The following is an 18,384-nucleotide window of genomic DNA, read 5'->3' as shown; positions in this document are numbered from 1 at the left end:
TATTAAAAATGCTTTCATTCACTCTCACTAGTGAATGTTAGAGTATAATATAACTCAGTGGATGCAGAGAATACATATTGAGATAGATCACTATCATAGTGTATCGTTTGCATTAAAATTCAGGAATTTGTTCCTCTTTCTGATTGATGTTAATTGATTTTGGCACCTAATAATTTACAGTTTGCTTATTCTCCAGTTATTAGTCCTTTAAAAAAAATCTTTACATGCACTGGAGGGGCTCACTATTTAAAGTACGAGAGGTGAAATATTTTTTAGTGAGGAAATCTTTGTAATGTTAAAAATCTAATCTCTTAAATCTTGGTAGATTTAACACGTGTGAATTGTTTAGTTCAAACAAACAGTGACAAAGTTAGGTTTCTGAGTTCCTGTTTTTCTCCTATTTCAAGGCTAAGGCAAGTTATGTTTCACTTCTTAGTTTGTGAGTAGCCCAACATACATTACGAAGTTTGTTAAATTTTAATTATTTTCTAATTTTTCTTTATCTGTACTTGACTACTTAAGGATAAATGTGCTTCACAAGCACGTACTGTGAAAGAAAAGAAATCTGAAGATCAAATCAACCAGATTAATCTTTCACTTGTGCATCTGCAAAAAACGCCTAGAGAACCAGAAGTGAATAAGGAAAATGACAGAAAGGACGTACCTGTATCTTCAAAACATTCTTGTGTGGAGAAGCATGAGGACATGTGGGTCAAACAAGGCAAATTCGACTGGAAACATAATTCAGAATTTATCACAAAGAAGTCAAACCAGAAAATGAGTAAAATCCATGAAAAAGGCAAAATTACTTTTCATCATAAGGTAGTGCCGCTACCTGACAACTCTGAACTACATGGTGACTTAAAGGAACTACCTTCCAACGTGACAGATAATACATTTGATTTTGAGGAAAAGGATGCACCTGGAGCCTCTGTCTCTATAGGATTCCAGGCAGTCTCTGAACACAAAGAGCCCAGTCTTGAAAATGTATTTCCATGTTATTCCAAGTCTGAGTCAAGAAAGTATGGTTGCCAGTCATCTTCAAAACTTTATTTAAATGAAAATAAGTTGGATGAAAATGATAAGCCAGACATTGAACACGTTTTTAACAAAACTGAGGAGAGTTTTCGTAATGACAGAGAAAATGAAGTAAGGAACCGAGTTCCATTTACAGTGAATGAAGACCAAGAATTTGCTACAAAAAGAAAACCAAAAAGGAGCCAAAATACTCACTGGAAATCAGACATTGGACGTGCACCTCAGGTAAGTGACCCAAAAAGCCTTTTTGGTTTGTGGCTGACCTCTCCAGTGAGATGAAACACATGATTCAAATAGAAAGTCACAATATGTCTGCTGTTTCAAATACTTGTAAGAAAACCAAACCAATACAAGACCAGCTCCAGAAGCCATTGCTTGCAGATAACTGCGGTGCTAGTAATTCTAAAATCATGGACCCTGAATTAGGAAATGTGAGTTCTTCTCCATCAAATGGTAACAGAACATCCAAAGTATATCTAAAAGAGTTACACCAAGATATGGAAAGGTTTAACAATGAGGTAGGCATGTTACAAGTAGAATTCCTGGCTTTGGAAAAAGAAAATTCAGCTTCAAAAAGAGGTAGAGGTTCCTTTGCTACTGCTCTTGTTTTTTTTCTCTATATCAATAATCTCTTCCATTCTGATCCATACTTGATCTGATTTTCCACTTAGGAAAATAGCCTGTGTATAAAATGGGGTCATCTAAATATGTAATCGTGTAGAAACAGACTATTTCTGCCATCTAAATAACAGGAACTCAGGGAAGTATTTTCCTGGGTTTTGTTCCTTAATCAACCTAAGTCTCTGTGCCAGTCTTTCGTATGAAGTGGGAAAGTAATTTAGCTTTGTGCCACATGACCTTCTGAGCCGGAATAAATGCAAGTGAAATAGCTTAAGAAATATAATAAGCTCAAGGGTTTTGTTTTTTTGTTTTAATCTATTGGCTTAAATGTAAGTTGCACATCCATAGAATGGGAAGGAAGCAGTGACTGAGAGAAGGGATATAAGCACACACTCTCACTAAACTGATCCGTGTGTTGTGCGTTAGTGAGTGCAGGCTTCTCTGTTTTACTGATCACTGGACACTTAGAATTCCATCATGGTCACTTTGAGATATTCTTAAGAATACATGTGCTCCCACATACTCTTGAGTCACCACTTCTGGGTGTTTCTGTTGAGGCAGACACTTACATTATATTATTTAATAAAATGTAGGAAGTTTTGACATGTATGATTCTATCATATAGGTAGTATGAACACTCAGCAAAAAAAATTCACTATTTATCTCCAAAGGAGAAAACTTGAGTTTTGAGAAACTTGAGTTTTGAGATGCACTGAATGATTTTTTTTAGTTCTAGTAATAGATTTTTAAAATGTGTGTGTTCTTTTGTGTGAGGTGCAAAGAGTGTTAAAGATGGAAATCTGAAGGTGTTCCCCTTTAATAGAAAAAGGAGATGAGCCCTGCCCCCAACTTTGCCGAAGTCACACTTATCTGATCAATTTGATGAATTTATTTGGTAGCTTATTAGATTCAGTGTTACAGAATTGTATCATCTCTTTTGACACCGTAAAATGCTGGGGAATACTGCTTTAGGGAACTTGGACAAATCACTTAACCTTTCTTGGTTGTGTTCCCGTTTTCAGTAAACAGTGGGGCTAAGGTAGATCACTCATTACTCCTATGCCGTCTAGCTATAAAATGGCCATGGTTATTGAATGTGAAATTGGGAAGCATTATTCCTTCTGCAGAATTCCACACTAACTGGCAATTCATCAGTTTCACTCTGCTCCTTTCGGTAAACATGGGTTTATATGTTTTATTAAACACCACATTTTGATACCCCGGGATCCAAATGAAACAAGAATTATAAAAAGTAGTGGGGAAAGGATAGCTTTAGCACAGAAAGAAGAATGTTTCCTTTCTGTTACTGAAGCACCAAGGTTCGACATCTTCTAAATCTGGCTGTTTAATACAAAATCTTGGTGGTAAAGACAGAAGAGGACAAATTTTATGCCTTTGTCTTTCTATTTCTCTGTCTCTGCCATTCACATGGGGAAGAGTGGATGTAAGAGCACAACATTCAGAAAGTCCTTTTTGAAATTTTGGAAATTCTGTTTCTTTTCCTCAAACAGAAAGAAGCAGAATTTACAAACATTCCAATGACTTGAAATGATAAAAATTAAAATAAGCACAAAAATATCTTAATCAATTGAAATCAGGGCAAACTCTGAGTCAAATGATAAAGTGAATGATAACAAAGTCTTTATAATGAATAAAGTAATAATTACCCTTTGTATCAAACTTTCACTGAAGGTTGAAGTAGAAGAGAACAGGAGCAAAAGTGGTGAACTGAAAGGATCAGAAACCATATGTGATGGCAGCTATCATGAAGGATTAACTCAGCAGAGGAAGAGGGGAAAAACTGATGACCAGCGGTTTCCTGCTCTGCAGAAAGGAGATTCTGATAGGTAAGCCTATATCAGTATTCAGCAGTAGGTAATTATTCTTTTCCTAGATGTTGTTCAGAATTTCTTCCCAGACTCATCTCTCTACTTGCTTCCATATATTTTGTACTCTTCCTTCCAGGTTCCTAGGACACACCTAAATGCCATGTGCCTAATCTTTGTGCTCACATTCTAATCTCTTAATCTCTTAAGTAGAATAATTTCCTCCTGTCTCTTTTGCTCATGATTCCTGTTTATTTCCCCTCTTCTGTAAAGCCTTCCTCATGCTCACTTTACTTTCATATGTCAGCTTTTGCGTATCACATTGTATCATAATTGTAAATCTGTCTTTGAAGCAAGAATTTGTGTTTCCTTGCATATGGTTGGCACTTGTTAACCATTTTGTGAATTAATAAATGATTGAAGATGGGTAAGAGTTGGAATTTTACAAAAATTGGGTTTTTTTTTAATTTATCAGTAGAATTATATTTTAAAAATAGGCTTTTTTTATGGATTGTTTTAAAGTAGCTGTCCTGGCTTGCACATGAAGGGAGTAAAGAATGAAAGTGGAAAACGGACATTAAAAGCATCTGTGACTTCACGTGTATTTGCGAAGACTGCCTCGCTGGCTGGTGGTCTCCTACACAGGAATGACAACAGCAGTTTAAGTGAAGGAGATCAAGGTTGTGGCAGGTAAAACCTACAAATTCTTTATTTCTAGCTGAAGATGTATTAGCAGTGATTACCTTCTCTGGAAATAGAACAGCAGCATATAGTGCACAGGCCAAAGCAAGAGGATTCTCACCTGTGTCGGAGGAACTCTGCCGAAAGGCTAAGATGAGGACAAGTGCCTTTGACCGGAAGTAGTTTCAGTAATACGTCCCCAGGGAAGCCGGGCTGCAGGGAATCAGTGTGAACAGCCCCTCAGAGGACATTCCCTGGGAAGGCAGGAGAGGACTGGGTGATAACTGAAGGGGAACGTGGGGCTCGTGGGGGTTCCCTTTCTTTTTTTAATGATGAGATGATAGTTTGTAGGGGATGTCTCTGTGCTGTTGGATGCGATTCCATAGAAGACGTGTTTTTCAATTTAACTTTGTTTGAATTTCTGATATTAGAAAGTGTATTGATTGTACTGTTATCTTTAAAATACTGTAGTAAAGTATTCATGTATGGTATTGTTGTAAGGCTTATTCATTAGTTCTGAATCGTAATATTCTTACACAATTGAATATGCAGATAATGACTTTAAAGTTACACCATTGTCCATAGATTTTTAAAAAATTGTATACTCAAAATGACTATACAAACACTTAGGCCATACTGAATAGGGTTTAATCATTCCTTGATGATTCTAGATTTTATAGTGTCCTTGACAGTATCATCATGAGTGGCTATGGTTTTGTATGCTATTACAAAATATCAGATTATATTAATATTTGTTTAGATTCTAGGAAGAAGGGGAAGATTTTGTTTATATACGATAGAATAATAAACTGTTAACAATCTATCACAGATGATTACTTTTGGATTACTAAGTTCTAAATTAAAAAAGCCATCATGCTCCATAAGGACCTGTCAAATGCATGAACAAACAGCTGAATGGATAATGAATGCCCGCTGATTAATGTCTTTAGCAAAAGCAAATCTTTATTAAAAGTAGATTTCCAGTATTGCCTAGGTCTAAAGTCTTTTTATTTTTAAAAAATAGGTGTTAAGATTCAGAAATTATTATTATTATTTTAACATTTTTTTATTGAATCATAGTCGTTTTGCAATGTTGTGTCAAATTCCAGTGTAGAGCACAATTTTTCAGTTATACATGAACATACATAGATTCATTGTCACATATGTTTTTCACTGCGAGCTACCACAATGTCTTGTGTATATTTCCCTGTTCTGTAGAGTATAATCTTGTTTATTCTTCATTTTGAAATCCCAGTCTGTCCCTTCCCACCCTCCTCCCCCTTGGCAACCACAAGTTTGTATTCTATGTCTATAAGTCTGTTTCTGTTTTGTATTTTTGTTTTGCTTTTGTTTTTAGATTCCACATATGAGTGATCTCATATGGTTTTTTTCTTTCTCTTTCTGGCTTACTTCACTTAGAATGACATTCTCCAGGAGCATCCATGTTGCTGCAAATGGCGTTATGTTGTTGGTTTTTATGGCTGAATAGTATTCCATTGTATAAATACACCTACCACCTCTTCTTTATCGAGTCATCTGTTGATGGACATTTAGGCTGTTTCCATGTCTTGGCTATTGTAAATAGTGCTGCTATGAACATTGGGGTGCAGGTGTCATTTTGAAGTAGGGTTCCTTCTGGACATATGCCCCAGAAATTATTACTTATAATTATACCTAGACATAGAATAATAATAGAGATTCATTTACTACATTAGTTAAAAGTGCTTAAAAGTAAATATTACTTTCTTAGCATACTGTGAAATGCAAGTATTGAAGCCAGATTGCCTGGGTTGGAATTCTGGGCAGACATAGGGGCTTCGACAAATGACCTAGCCTTTCTGTGCCTCATTTTCTTTCTGGGTAAAGTACCTGATGTATTACCTACCTCCCAGGATTGTTGTGAGGATTAAAATGTCTTTAAGACATGTAAAGTGGTGATAATAATGCACAGCAGTTGCACACTAAGTCCTCAAAAAAGCTGATGTCATGGTTATTAGAAAACGGTTTCTTTCATATAAGGACTTAAGTAATACTTTCCAAATAGGTTTTATTGCCATGAAAGCCAGTTTTTATTCAAAAAGACAACAACAAGAAAATCCTGGTATATTTTTTCCTATCAAATAATACAAGTAATTTTATGTTCTTCCTTTTCCTTTCCTTGTCTGTTTGATTTAACTTTAATACTTTGTTAATAATATAATTGATATGCTTTCTTTGTCCTTTAATGTTACTGTTTCCATTTTTTGTTTAATCCCTTTTATTGAAAATTATCAATGCAAAGGTTTTATATAAAAAAATAGATTTACACACTTCTTGTATTTTCAATATTTAGTATTTGGCTTAAAGGAATTGCTTTTTTCTTTTTTCAGGTCTTCAAAGAAAATGTCTACTAAAAAGGACAAGGTATAGTAAAATATTAATCAAAAATATTTTCCTGTAGTAAAAAAAATTTATAAAAGATAGAGTGGAAAAACAAAATCCTCCTTTGTTGTAGAGACATTTACTTAAAAATAATTTAGAAACATTATTGATAAAGTTAGCCTTTTGACGAAAATCAGTTGTTTGGAGAATTGTCTGTGTTTTTGCTCTCATAAAAAGATGGATATTTATCACCTCTGTACACTGAGCGTATTTTACAACTATGTTGGAGACACTGTGAAATAGCATTATTTATTTGTAGGTCACAGAGCAGGTGAATTCTGTGGATGACCTCGATGACTTAACTCTGGCACCGGAAACAGCTTCTGAGGATCACAAGTCGCTTTCCCCTAATTGTAAGAGTACCCTGAGGCTAATTGAACAACTTGGCCCGGAGAGTAAAGGTAGGACCCCCATATGACTACACAGCCTTTTTAAGTATCTCGTGGTAACCTTTGCACACCTAGTACTGCCCCAGGGAGCACAGCTCCGTTACAGTCTGATGCGTCTCAGAAACCTGCTTTGTGTCAAAGCAGAAGCAGACGTGTTGTGCGCTGCCAGCCGGGGGCTGTGACCGTTCCCACTCCCTGTGCTTTCTGTTGACTCTGCTGCTCCTGCGCCTTCACCCAAGGTCAGGGTATCACTGCTTCCCTCCTAGAACGCTGAAATCACCTCAGGATTTTCTTCTCCGCCTTCCACCTCCTGGAACCTTGGTCTACGCCGCCAGCATGATTACTAGATAGTTTTTAAAATTCAGGTCTTTGTCACCCCCCTGCTCAAAATCCAGCTACTGCTTCTGACAACTCCATAGTTAAAGGCCACAGTCCTCTGGCTTCATCTTGTTTCCTTTTATTACCCTTCTTTCCACATGAATTTTAGAATCATCTTGTCAATGTGAAAAAAAAAAGTCTGCTAGTGTCCTGGAAATGAGATGTAGATCATGTTGAATCTGTAGATTAATTTGGGGAGAATTGACTTCTTAATAAAATGGAATTTTTAACCCTGAACAAAGTTCATTTCTCCATTTATATAGGTCTTCCTTGATTTTCTCAGTAATATTTTAAGAGTTTTTAGTGTCTGGGTCTTTCCATCTTTTATGTTTACCTGTATTTCTTATTTTTCAGTGCAGCTGTAAATAGCATATTTTTACTTATTTGTTTCAAAATACTATATTTTAAATTTTAGTTTCTGATGATAGAAATATAGCTGATTTCTGTATACTGACTCTGTGCCCTCCAACCTGGCTGAACACATTTATTAGTTCTAGTAGCCTTTTTATGGATTCTCTCAGATTTTCTACTTAACCAAAGGTGGTCAAGATTTTTCTTCTTTAAACTACTGTCTTACTAAAGATAGTTCACATTTAAGACTTGCAGCCAATAAATACATTCTCTGTCACAGCTAATCAGCTCTGTCAGTGTTGCAACAAGAGTAGCCATAGACAATACACAAGTTAATGGATGTGGCTGTATTTCAGTAAAACTTTATTTACCAAAGCAAGCAACCCAGCCCACAGGTTGGAGTTAGCTGACTCGCTTCATGTAATCGTATTCCCCGCTGATTAGCAGACACTTTTACCTCTTCATTTCCCATCTAGATGCCTTTTGGTTCTTTATTTTGCCTGATTGCACTGGCTCCAGTACAGTGCTGAATAGAAGGAGTAAGAAAAGCCATTCCTGTCCAGTTCCTCACCTTCTGGGAAAAGCGTTCCGTTTTTCACCATTGCGTATGGTGTCAGCTGTAGGGTTAGCATGGATCTTTGTCATAGTGAAGACGTTCCCTTGGTTCCTAGTTTGCTGGAAGTTTTTATCAGGAATAGATGCTGAGGTTTGGCAAGTGCCTCTTTTTATCCACTGACATGATCATATGGTTTCTTTTTTAGTTTGTTAATATGATGAATAACATTGATTTTTACGTGTTAAAACAGCCCTGCGTTCTTGGGATACACCCCACTTGGTCGTGATGAATTTTCCTGTATTGTTGGATTTAATTTGCTAACGTTTTGTTTAGAATTTTTACCTCCATTTTCATGACATTAGTTTTCTTTCTTGTAATACCTTTGTCTGGTTTTGGATTCAGGGTAATGTTAGTTTTATAGAATGAGGACATAGTTCTTCCTCTTCGTTTTTCGAGGAGACTTTGTGTGGAATTGGTATTAAATTTTCCTAAAATATATGGTAGAATTCACCAGTGTAACCATTGGGACTGGAATTTTCTTTGTCGTAAGGTCTTTAAATAGGACTTTTGTTTTGGTTTTTAAGATATAGGGCTTTTTAGCTTATTTGTTCTTTCTTAATTGAGCTTTTGTAATTTCTCTCTTTCAAGGAATTTTACCCACTTCATCTGAATTGTCAAATTTATTTGCATAATGTTCATAATATTATTTTGTCATTCTTTTAATATCTGCAGAGCTTAGAAGAATGTCTTCCATGTTATAGATGCTCAATATCCATTTGTTCAATATATGGATGAATGAATGTGAAAATGCAGTCCTTTATACACAAAAATTATTCATATATTTTGTTTCTATGTTTGTTTTCTTCCTAATGCAGATTCTGATAGGTTATTGAAAATTCAGGATCCAGTTCATTCATTCAGATCAATAGAACTGAAAGAATCTGACTGTGCACTACTTACAGGAAAAATTAAAGAAATGGAAAATAAGGTGAACTGGCTACAAGCAGAGCTATTGAAAACAAGAGAAGCAAAATCACAGTTAAAACTTCAAAATGTGGAGTGGGAACGACAGCTCTGCAGCATGAGGTACTGAATTTCTTGGTTTTAAAGAAATATTTGAACTCTATATTTACTTTAATACTGTAGGTATGTAGGAAAAGTCTTAAAATTGCTAACTTACCTTTTGGGATTTTACAGGGGAGAAAATTTCATTAATATTGTGGAATATGAGACTCTTGGAAATAACAGCTATATATATATACACACACACTCATTCTATATTTGTTTAAAAAAATCTTTGGTCCTTATCTCTCAATTGTCCTCCAGAAAGTTTATATTACTTTACATTCCCACTTGCAGAATTATGAAATGACCATTTTTCTCAAGGCAAAAACTTTAAAAAAATTTATGCAGTTTGACTCTTAACATATGAATGGATGGACTAAAAAGTAAAGTGGAAAGTGATTACTGGTTAGTTTATTCAGCATCTCTCTCATACAGAGATAAGATTAGTTCAAAGGTCTATGCTGAAAGCACGGGTTACTCTTTATTTCTTAATTACTTAATAGGGATCCTGCCTTGTACCAAAAGGGATTTAAAAATGATTTACTAAAATAAATAATATTCAACAAGGTAAGTTCAAAGTGCTGCAAAAGAAGAAACATAAAGTGTAGGGCATCAGGGAGTAGACTCCCCAGCCTCACCTTGGATTATGCTAATTAGTGGGTCAGTGTTCTGGAAAAGACATCTGCGGATGTTACATTCCCCTGGAGATCATGTAGGAGTCCCTGTAATATCTCATGAAGTTGAAATTTTATTTCTCATGAAATTATAAACCTGTTTCTAAATAGCAACTTCTCTTTTAATTAATAACTAAATTCTCTGTCCTAATGAAGGAGTAATTTATGACTATGTGGGGGGGAAAGGGTAATTTTCAATTCAAACCTTACTGAATAATTGCAAATTTTCTTTCCTACACTATTGACCAGAGTTACTCTTGACTGAAACTCAGTAGCATTATGTCTTTTCATTGCTACTTTTCAAATATATATATATATATACATATACATATATATAGTCTATCTTTATGAAGAGATTGAAGTGAGGAATTTAAAATGTGAGACTTAAAAATGAAAAAAAAAATTGAGAACATAGAAATTCCATTGGGGTAATAAATCAGCATGTGAAGAACCAGATCATAAAATGAACTTTTTATTTTCTAACAAAATAAATTTTAAGGTAAGCATATTTCACTGCAGATTAACATTAGAACAAGAAACAAAGAAGAAGAAAAATGCTTATATATTATATGAAAACACTAAGGATGACTTAAAAAGAAAAGAGAAAGAATGCAATGAGCAAGTTTCCGTGAACCAAGAACTTGAAAGCACTGCCCGGGCACTAGAATGCAAACGGAAGAGCATAAGGAATAAACCAAACCAGGTAAATTAGTCTTAGGTGAAAATTGTGTATCTCTAACACTGTTTCATCAATATTATTTATAATATTCTTTTGAATTTATCTGTATTTTCATTTAAAACAAATAAAAGTTATCTCATCCTAAACATGAACTATGACATTTAGAGCTTAACTTACTAATTTCTTGATGTTCTTGGCATCTAATAGATGCTCTGTGTCTTTTCTGAATGAAGGAATGGAAGTTAAATTGAGCTTAATCATTAACATAAGGATTGACGGTTTTGGTCCATACAACAGAGTAACAAGTCTAATTCAAATCCATGTGTTAATTCTGGCTTTTTGAAGTTAAAATCCAGGCTGAATTGCCTTGAGACTGTGATGGAATTGGTTAAATGCCTTATAAAGAAATTTTCTTTCACTGGGATTTCAAAATTTGTAGATACCGACAGGAATATGCAGAATAGATAAACAAGATTATACTGTATAGCACAGGGAAATATATACAAGATCTTGTGGTAGCTCACAACAAAAAAAAAGTCACAATGAATATATATATGTTCATGTACAACTGAAAAATTGTGCTCTCCACTGGAATTTGACACATTGTAAAATGACTATAACTCAATTTAAAAAGTGTTAAATTTTTTCTTTCATGATACTGCATCCCTTGTGTTTTTGCTCTGTGATAAATTTAGCTGTCATATATATTAGAATTTGAGTTATTTATGTGCAGTAAAGATCCATGTGCTTAAAAAGGCTACTTCTTTTTAACAGTTTAAAAAATTTTTTGTTTAAGATTCCCCTCCTAAGCTTTTTTTGACTTTTTTTCATGGTATAAAACCCCAAACCTAATGAAATATGTCTCCAGGTTTTAGAAGAGCAAAATGATGCTCAGAGACAACTTTCTCGAGAGCAGAATGCCAGAGTAATACAAGATGAAATCCTGGCCCATCATCTTTCCCAACAAAAGGAGGCAGAAAAGACTAACAAGAAAATGAATGCTGAGGTATTTTCTTTAGTCATCTTCAAACACGTGTGTGTATGAATTTGTATACTTACATAGTTTAAAAACCAATACTATAGGTATAGAAAATATAGAGGGTTTTAAAAGCCTATATATGTAAATATATTTTCTGGGGGTTTCATTTCTGGTTCATTGGATAAAGCAATATTTTGAATTCAAATCCATTTGCCTGCAACAGTGACATAGTGACATTCACAATGGCCTCATCCGAGGAGAGGCTGTTCATACTTCCTATAGGAATTGATGAACTTTCCATGATCTCAAAACTGTTGCTACTAACAGCAGGCATTCTAGTTTCTGGCAGTGATCTCACTCCTTTGATAGATGAATGGAGAGGTTACTTTATCATTTCCACTGATGGTAAGGAGGAAAAAGTATAGCCAGTTCAGAAACCATAGTCTGGGTGTCGTTCTCCTACGTGTGATAAAAAGTAATGCTCTGCTCCATGTGGTATGCGATTTCAGTACAAGGAGCTTTTGAATATAGTGACATACCATAATCTATACTTAGTGATAATTTATTGATCAGTATTTTATTTTTAATAAAACAGTTCACTGTATTTCCCTGCTACTTCACATCCATTACTGTTATAAACACCATGAAGAAGAAATAAAAATTATTGCAGAAGCAAATAGTCTCCTGATTTTCTAAGAAGAGCTCTGTAAATTTGACCTTCTTTACCTTTAGTGTATTCACCATTAGGGAAGTAGAAGGCTTCTCTTGTGTTTATATATTTGTCCTAGAGAAGTAGTGTTGGTTTGGTGTAAGAGTCAGAGAGTCAGAAGACCTGGGGGAAACCCTGCAGCTTGCTTGTGTTTTTAACCCTTTATTCCAGAATTGTCACAGCTAACTGAGTTAACTGATGTTTGTAGACGTGCTTAGTACAGTGCTTAGATTTATCACTTATCCGTAGATGTAATTCTTATAACTCGCTCTAAAAATGTTAGAAAGGGAGAATATTTATGGAGTATTCTCAGGAAAAATTTTTTTAGGAAATTTAACCTGTCCAAATATATATAGAGCTAAGGCTCTTACTTTGGGGGTAGCTGTAAAGGTTAGATGTCAGATATAATTTTTAAGTGTAGTCAGATTTATTCATTGTTTATTTTAAGCCTTTTGGGTTTGTTGTATTTCAGAGAAAGAAAGGCCTTCTCAGTTCTGAGCTTCTTAAACATCCTTTTGTGGTTTCTTTTTTACTTTCATGGATTCACTGTCTTTAATTAAATTTTTAAACTTTTGGGGATTTCTGCTTGTTTAAAGTTTGAGATTTGTATCCACCTTAAGTTCTTCCAGTTGGATACCCAGATATTGCAAACTTTTTGTTGTATAAACTTAGAGATTAGTCTTTCACTTCAAAGGAAATTATGATATGTCAGTTTATTGAGTACAGTTCAAAGAGTAAGAGATAAGGGGTTTCACTTACAGGACACAAAGGATTTTGAGCTGTCTGACCCAGAAGATAACAGCGAGGTGCTTCCTCAGCAACTTCCTGAAGCTGAACGTCAATTCCGTGGCCAAGAAATTGAGCTCCATCCCAGGAGAGATGCTCTTAGACCAACGACGTTGGTATTTGAATGTGTGCATAGAGACCGAGGCCAAGCCCAGCGTTCAAACAAGGAAACTGAATCCTTGTCTCAGAGCAAACAAGGGGAAGTCAACAGATACATTGGAAAGCAGGCATTCTTGGAGGAGAGAGTATGTGAACTAGAAAGCGAAAACGTGTTGCTTCGACAGCAACTGGAAGCTGCTCAAAGTGAGGCCAAAAGTAAAAAGACAATACTTAATATCCCAGCGCCGTTTCTGGATCACCTGGGAAAACTTGAAGCCATGAGCAGACGAGTTCTGATGCTGGAGGAAGGAAACAAGGAGTTAATCGATGAATCCAGATGTTTAAAGGACAGACTGTATCAGTATGTAACGGACAGAGCAGAAATTGAAGTAAGTACCCAGAAAGGGAACTGATTTTCAGACTTCCTCAAAGAAAATTCAAAGTAGTATCTGATGGAAGCTAAACGGTGAAACTAGTTGAATATAAAAAATGTGCGGGGTATAAATATATACACTGTAAAGCAGCCTAAAAGCATATCTTGTATCCAGCAAACAAAAATTGGACCTGAGAGGTGCTTCACTTTGAGTAAAGATGCCGTGTCACCTGAAATTTTAAGAGGTTAAGCTATAAGTTGTTGATAGATACAGGAAGGTCTTAGTAATCTACTCTTACAGTGCCCAAGTCATTTTAATCTTTCTGTCATCACATTTTAGTATCGTGACGAAGCAGATAAATGAAATGCTCAGACCTAAAATGAGTATTTTGAAATTAAGGTTCAGTTGTGTGAACAAAAAAAGTAAAAGAAAAAAAAAAAGATTCAATTGTGTGGATTACCTTGACAGTCCAATCCAGATTTCCCAGATGAACTGATGTATAAATGCTGTATCTTGTACTTTTCGTTAGTAGCTTTTTATTTTTAGTTGGTATAATCTTACTTTTATCCATGTCAATTGGAATTAAATTTAGAAATATTTCCATCTCAAGTCATGTATTGTTATGACCTCGCCACTCCTTAAAGGCATCTACTTTTCATTCAGTCATAATTTGGGACAATTCGTAAATTTTAGCAAAACTGTGTTTGACTTAGTCTCCCCTGTTCTATTTATAATTTACTTTGAATATTTTTTCAAATAATGTGCTCACAATTCTCATTTCAAGGCTCAGTTACTGTCACTTGGAACTAAGTTTGTCCAGTACAGAGGAACTGGAGCGCTCTGTGATGTATGAGTTTGGCACTGGGGTCCCATTTTCAGACTGAGGAGGAGCAGGCAGAGTCCTGAGTGGCAGGAAGGGAGTGAGTGGGAGGTGTTGGGGGAGCTGTAGGAGCTGCAGTCCAGGAGGCAGGGGAGGCCAGGTTGTCACGGGTCCCCAAAGCCATTGGAATAACCTCATTTTTTATTGTGAGATAGGAGTCTGTTGGAAGGATTTAAACACCAGATTGAATATGTGAAGATCTCTGAACTTAAGCCTCTAATGAGAAAGAGGGAGAGTGTTCCACAGTGTGGAACTTACCTCCACTCATCCCACCCACACGCCCATTTCTGTTTGAGACTTCAGTGGGGGTAAAGCTTGGCCACTTCCTGGGAGGGGCAGGGAATGGCTGGTGGGGCTGCATCCATTGTCTAAGTTAACTTACTGTCAGTAAGGCAGGAGGGTCATGCCTTCTGTGTCTTTAATGAAATTCAGTAAACAGGAATGTGTGCCTGTGAGGAAAAGAAGGTGAATTGATGTCTGTGGGGATAGTTCTCAAAGTCCATATGTTGCAGTTATATATTATTAATGTAACTTAATGATAAGGTGACTTAAAAATCAGTAACAGAGTTATCTCTTTAGGCCTGTGTGAGACAGCTTCAGCAAGAGCTGACTGACACCCGAAAGAAAGTGTCCATGTTGGAAGCTTCCCTGGAGGTGACAGCACATCATCACACTAACTCAGAAAATGAGAAGCAGGAGTCAGAGAGGAAGTCACATCAAGCTGCGAACCCAGTACGTGCAAAACCTAGCACGTCGGCCGTGAGTGTGCAGCGCAGAGCGTTGCAGGACACTAGCTTCTCAGGGACAGCTTTCTTTTGTATCCATTATAATTACACTTTTATTATCTTTATAATGCACTTGTTTCTTAAACTTTGACTTTCATTCTGCCATTTCTTTATTTATTTTTCTGTTATATTTACCCTTAGATAAGTTGAGAATTATACATCTTTCCTCACAGAAGTTAACTTTTTTTTCCTACTAAACAGTATTTTTTAGTGATCTCTCACCACAATGAGGCAAGCAAATAAAATCAGAGGATAATGTTTCATGGCATGGTCCAGAAAATTGTCATGTCTCTTCGCTTTTGTGAATTGATATAAAATCTGTGTGTATTGATTTCATGGATTTCAGAGTAACTTGTGCAGAAAGGTCATTATACAAACCAGTTGAAGTTAGGCATTGCCTTCATTTTCTCTTCATTTTACGTATGTTGTCAAAGCATGGAGAAGTTCAGATGACGTCTGTACACCCAAAATAGAGAATTAGGAAAATTGTCTAGATCCTGCCTTTGGATTTTTTCTTAACTTTATTGAGGTAAAATTCACATAGGGGGGATTGCATAACTCAAGTGGTAGAGTTCATGCTTAGCATACACAAGGTCCTGGGTTCGATCCCCTGTACCTCCTCTAAAAATAAGTAAGTAAAACCTAATTACTTCCCGCCACCAAAAAAAAAAAAAAAAAAAAAAAAAAATTCACGTATCATATAAGTCACCCATTTAGGATGCATAGTTATTATCTCCTAGTATATCCAGAGATGTGCAGCTGTCACCACAGTCAATTTTAGAACATTCCCATCACCCCTAAAAGAAAGCCTGCATCCCTTGGCCATCACCCCCAGCCCCCGTCCCTCTCAGCCCCCGACAACCACCAGTCTGATTTCTGTCTCTACAGATGTGCCTGTTCTGGGTGTTTCCCATGGATGGAATCACATGCTGTGTGGTCCTTCATTATTAGCTTTTTTCACTTGACGAAACGTCTTCAAGGTTCATCCATGTTACAGCGCTTGTCAGTATTTCCATTTCTGTTTATTGTCGAACATTACTCGGTTGTGGGGCTAAACCATTTATCTATTTATCAGTTGATGGACCTTTGGGTTGCCTCTGCTTTTTGCCTATTGTTAATAATGCTGCTGCGAACATTTCTGTCCAAGTTTTGATGTAAACATGTTTTCATTTCTTTGGGGAATAGACTTAAGAATGGAAATGCTGTCATATGGGTCATATGGTAACTGTGTTTAACCTTTTGAGGAACTGCCATACTGTTTTCCAGAGTGGCTACATGATTTAACATTTTTATCCAAAGTGTGTAATTCTCCCAGTTTCTATGCATCCCTGTCAACACTGGTGATTAGCTCTCCTGGTGGGTGTGAACTGGCATCTCATTGTGTTTTGATTTGCATTTTTCTGATGACTGAGAATGTTGGGGATCTTTCCATGCGTTTATCCATTTGTGTATCTTCTTTGAAGACGTGTCTGTTCAGGTTTTTGCCCATTTTAAATTTGGATTGTCTTTTTATGATCGAATTGTAAGAGTTCTTTTTGTATCCTGGGTGCAAGTCTTTGATCAGATGTAGGATTTTCGAGTATTTCCTCCTATTCAGGAGATTGCCTTCTTACCTTCTTGATGGTGTCTTTTGAAGACTAGAAGTTTTTAATATTGATGAAGTTCAGTTAATCTATTTCTGTCTTTTACTGTCCTACCTAAGAAACAAGTGCCAGATCCAGTCATGAAGACACACACCTGTGTTTTCTTCTGAGAATTTTGTAGTTTCAGTTCTTTCATTTTGAGTTAGTTTTATATGTATTGTATGAGGTAGAGGTCAAATTTTGTTCTTTGGCTTGTGGATATCCAGTTGTCCCAGTACCATTTTTTAAAAAGACTATTATTGTCTCATTCAGTTATTTTGACACTCGTATTGAAAATCAGTTGATCATAAATGTGAGGGTTTCTTTTAGATTCTCAGTGGTGATGCGTTGATCTGTCTGTCCTATGCCAGTACCAAGTCAGATGTTATGAGAACTCTTTCCGAGTCTTCTTGCATATTACCAGTTGTTTTACATAGTAATAAAAAGTCAGTGTCGTGGAATGTGTGTAACTCCACTTCTGTGGAGACCTGCTGCTTCCTGAAGGGGCCTGTGGCCAGCTTATGCTTTGCTGACTCTGTGACATGACAGAAAGTAGGCTTGCAAAGATAAAGTCCATTCCTTCCCCCCATTCAGACCTTTAGTTTATCACCCAGTGCCTCCCACTTCACTCCACTTTCCATCAAATCATGGTCACGGCATCTGCTGACTCAGTCTGCAATATACTTCATTATGTTGCACTTATTACAATTCATAGAGTCATCCATAGATTTCACTATCTAGAGGCAAAAGATTAAGCCTGGAAAAGATTAATTCAACCTTCCTCTTTGGAAGCCTCTCTAATCCATCATCTTGCGGTTCTCGGTCAAGTCCTCTTTTGGCTTGGTTCTTGTGTGTAACACTGGTGCCGATCTTGTTCTTGGTGTAGATCCTGCACTCTCAGCTCCCTGTGTCTACCTCCTTTTACTTAAAAAGAGAGGTGCCTAGCTGTATTCTATAGCTGAATGCATAATTAATGAAATAAGTATTTTATCCCATCCAAGGAAAGTTTTTCAAGAGTACAGCTGTTAAAAATTAGATAATATTCAATCAGTTTATCAGAAACAGATAACAGATTAGTAATTTGAATTTCAAAAGCTCAAAGCCACTCTGTGTGATACGGAGAAGCATTGTGCTACAACATGAAGCTGAGACAGTCCTACCTTCCCTTACCAACCAGCTTTGAAGTCAGGTAAAGGAAAAATTGTATTTAATTTAAATACTGCCAAAGGACACTACATTTATGGTTCCATAATATTTTATTTTCTCTCTGAGGAAAGGAAAATGAAGAGTGAGCGCTAGATTAATAAATTCTCAAAGCTGCCTGTCTCTTAGAAGTTCAGTTAATTGAAATGAGGTAAAAAGGCTGATTTTAGTAAACTGATTGTTTCTAGTTGTTTTTCAGTTACTAGACTTCAAATCCTATGTCTCCTTGCTTACCAGTCTTCCTTACCCTCAAAGTTGAGGGGAAATT

The 18,384-nt window shown here is 36.1% G+C and overlaps 1 protein-coding gene across 5 annotated transcripts in view; it reads left to right on the top strand.

Annotated features, from left to right (window-relative positions):
• The window catches only part of LOC116153389 (ankyrin repeat domain-containing protein 26-like), a 70,663-nt gene that overhangs the window by 39,998 nt on the left and 12,281 nt on the right, over positions 1-18,384 (top strand). For 4 of the 5 annotated variants that reach the window (XM_064477020.1, XM_064477017.1, XM_064477019.1 and 1 more), the window contains 10 exons: positions 523-1,263; positions 3,352-3,506; positions 4,008-4,175; positions 6,536-6,569; positions 6,847-6,988; positions 9,137-9,347; positions 10,520-10,703; positions 11,548-11,685; positions 13,129-13,641; positions 15,086-15,238. In XM_064477020.1, coding sequence (XP_064333090.1) covers positions 523-1,263; positions 3,352-3,506; positions 4,008-4,175; positions 6,536-6,569; positions 6,847-6,988; positions 9,137-9,347; positions 10,520-10,703; positions 11,548-11,685; positions 13,129-13,641; positions 15,086-15,238 — 2,439 coding nt within the window. The remainder of the gene's footprint in view (positions 1-522; positions 1,264-3,351; positions 3,507-4,007; positions 4,176-6,535; positions 6,570-6,846; positions 6,989-9,136; positions 9,348-10,519; positions 10,704-11,547; positions 11,686-13,128; positions 13,642-15,085; positions 15,239-18,384) is intronic. The other variant, XM_064477018.1, reaches the window with a different exon arrangement.

The sequence above is a fragment of the Camelus dromedarius genome, chromosome 21 (genome assembly GCF_036321535.1).
Source record: "Camelus dromedarius isolate mCamDro1 chromosome 21, mCamDro1.pat, whole genome shotgun sequence".
In the NCBI taxonomy this organism is placed as follows: Eukaryota; Metazoa; Chordata; class Mammalia; order Artiodactyla; family Camelidae; genus Camelus; species Camelus dromedarius.
The sequence above is the reverse complement of the archived record's forward strand: the minus strand, read 5'-3'. Positions and strand labels throughout refer to the sequence as shown.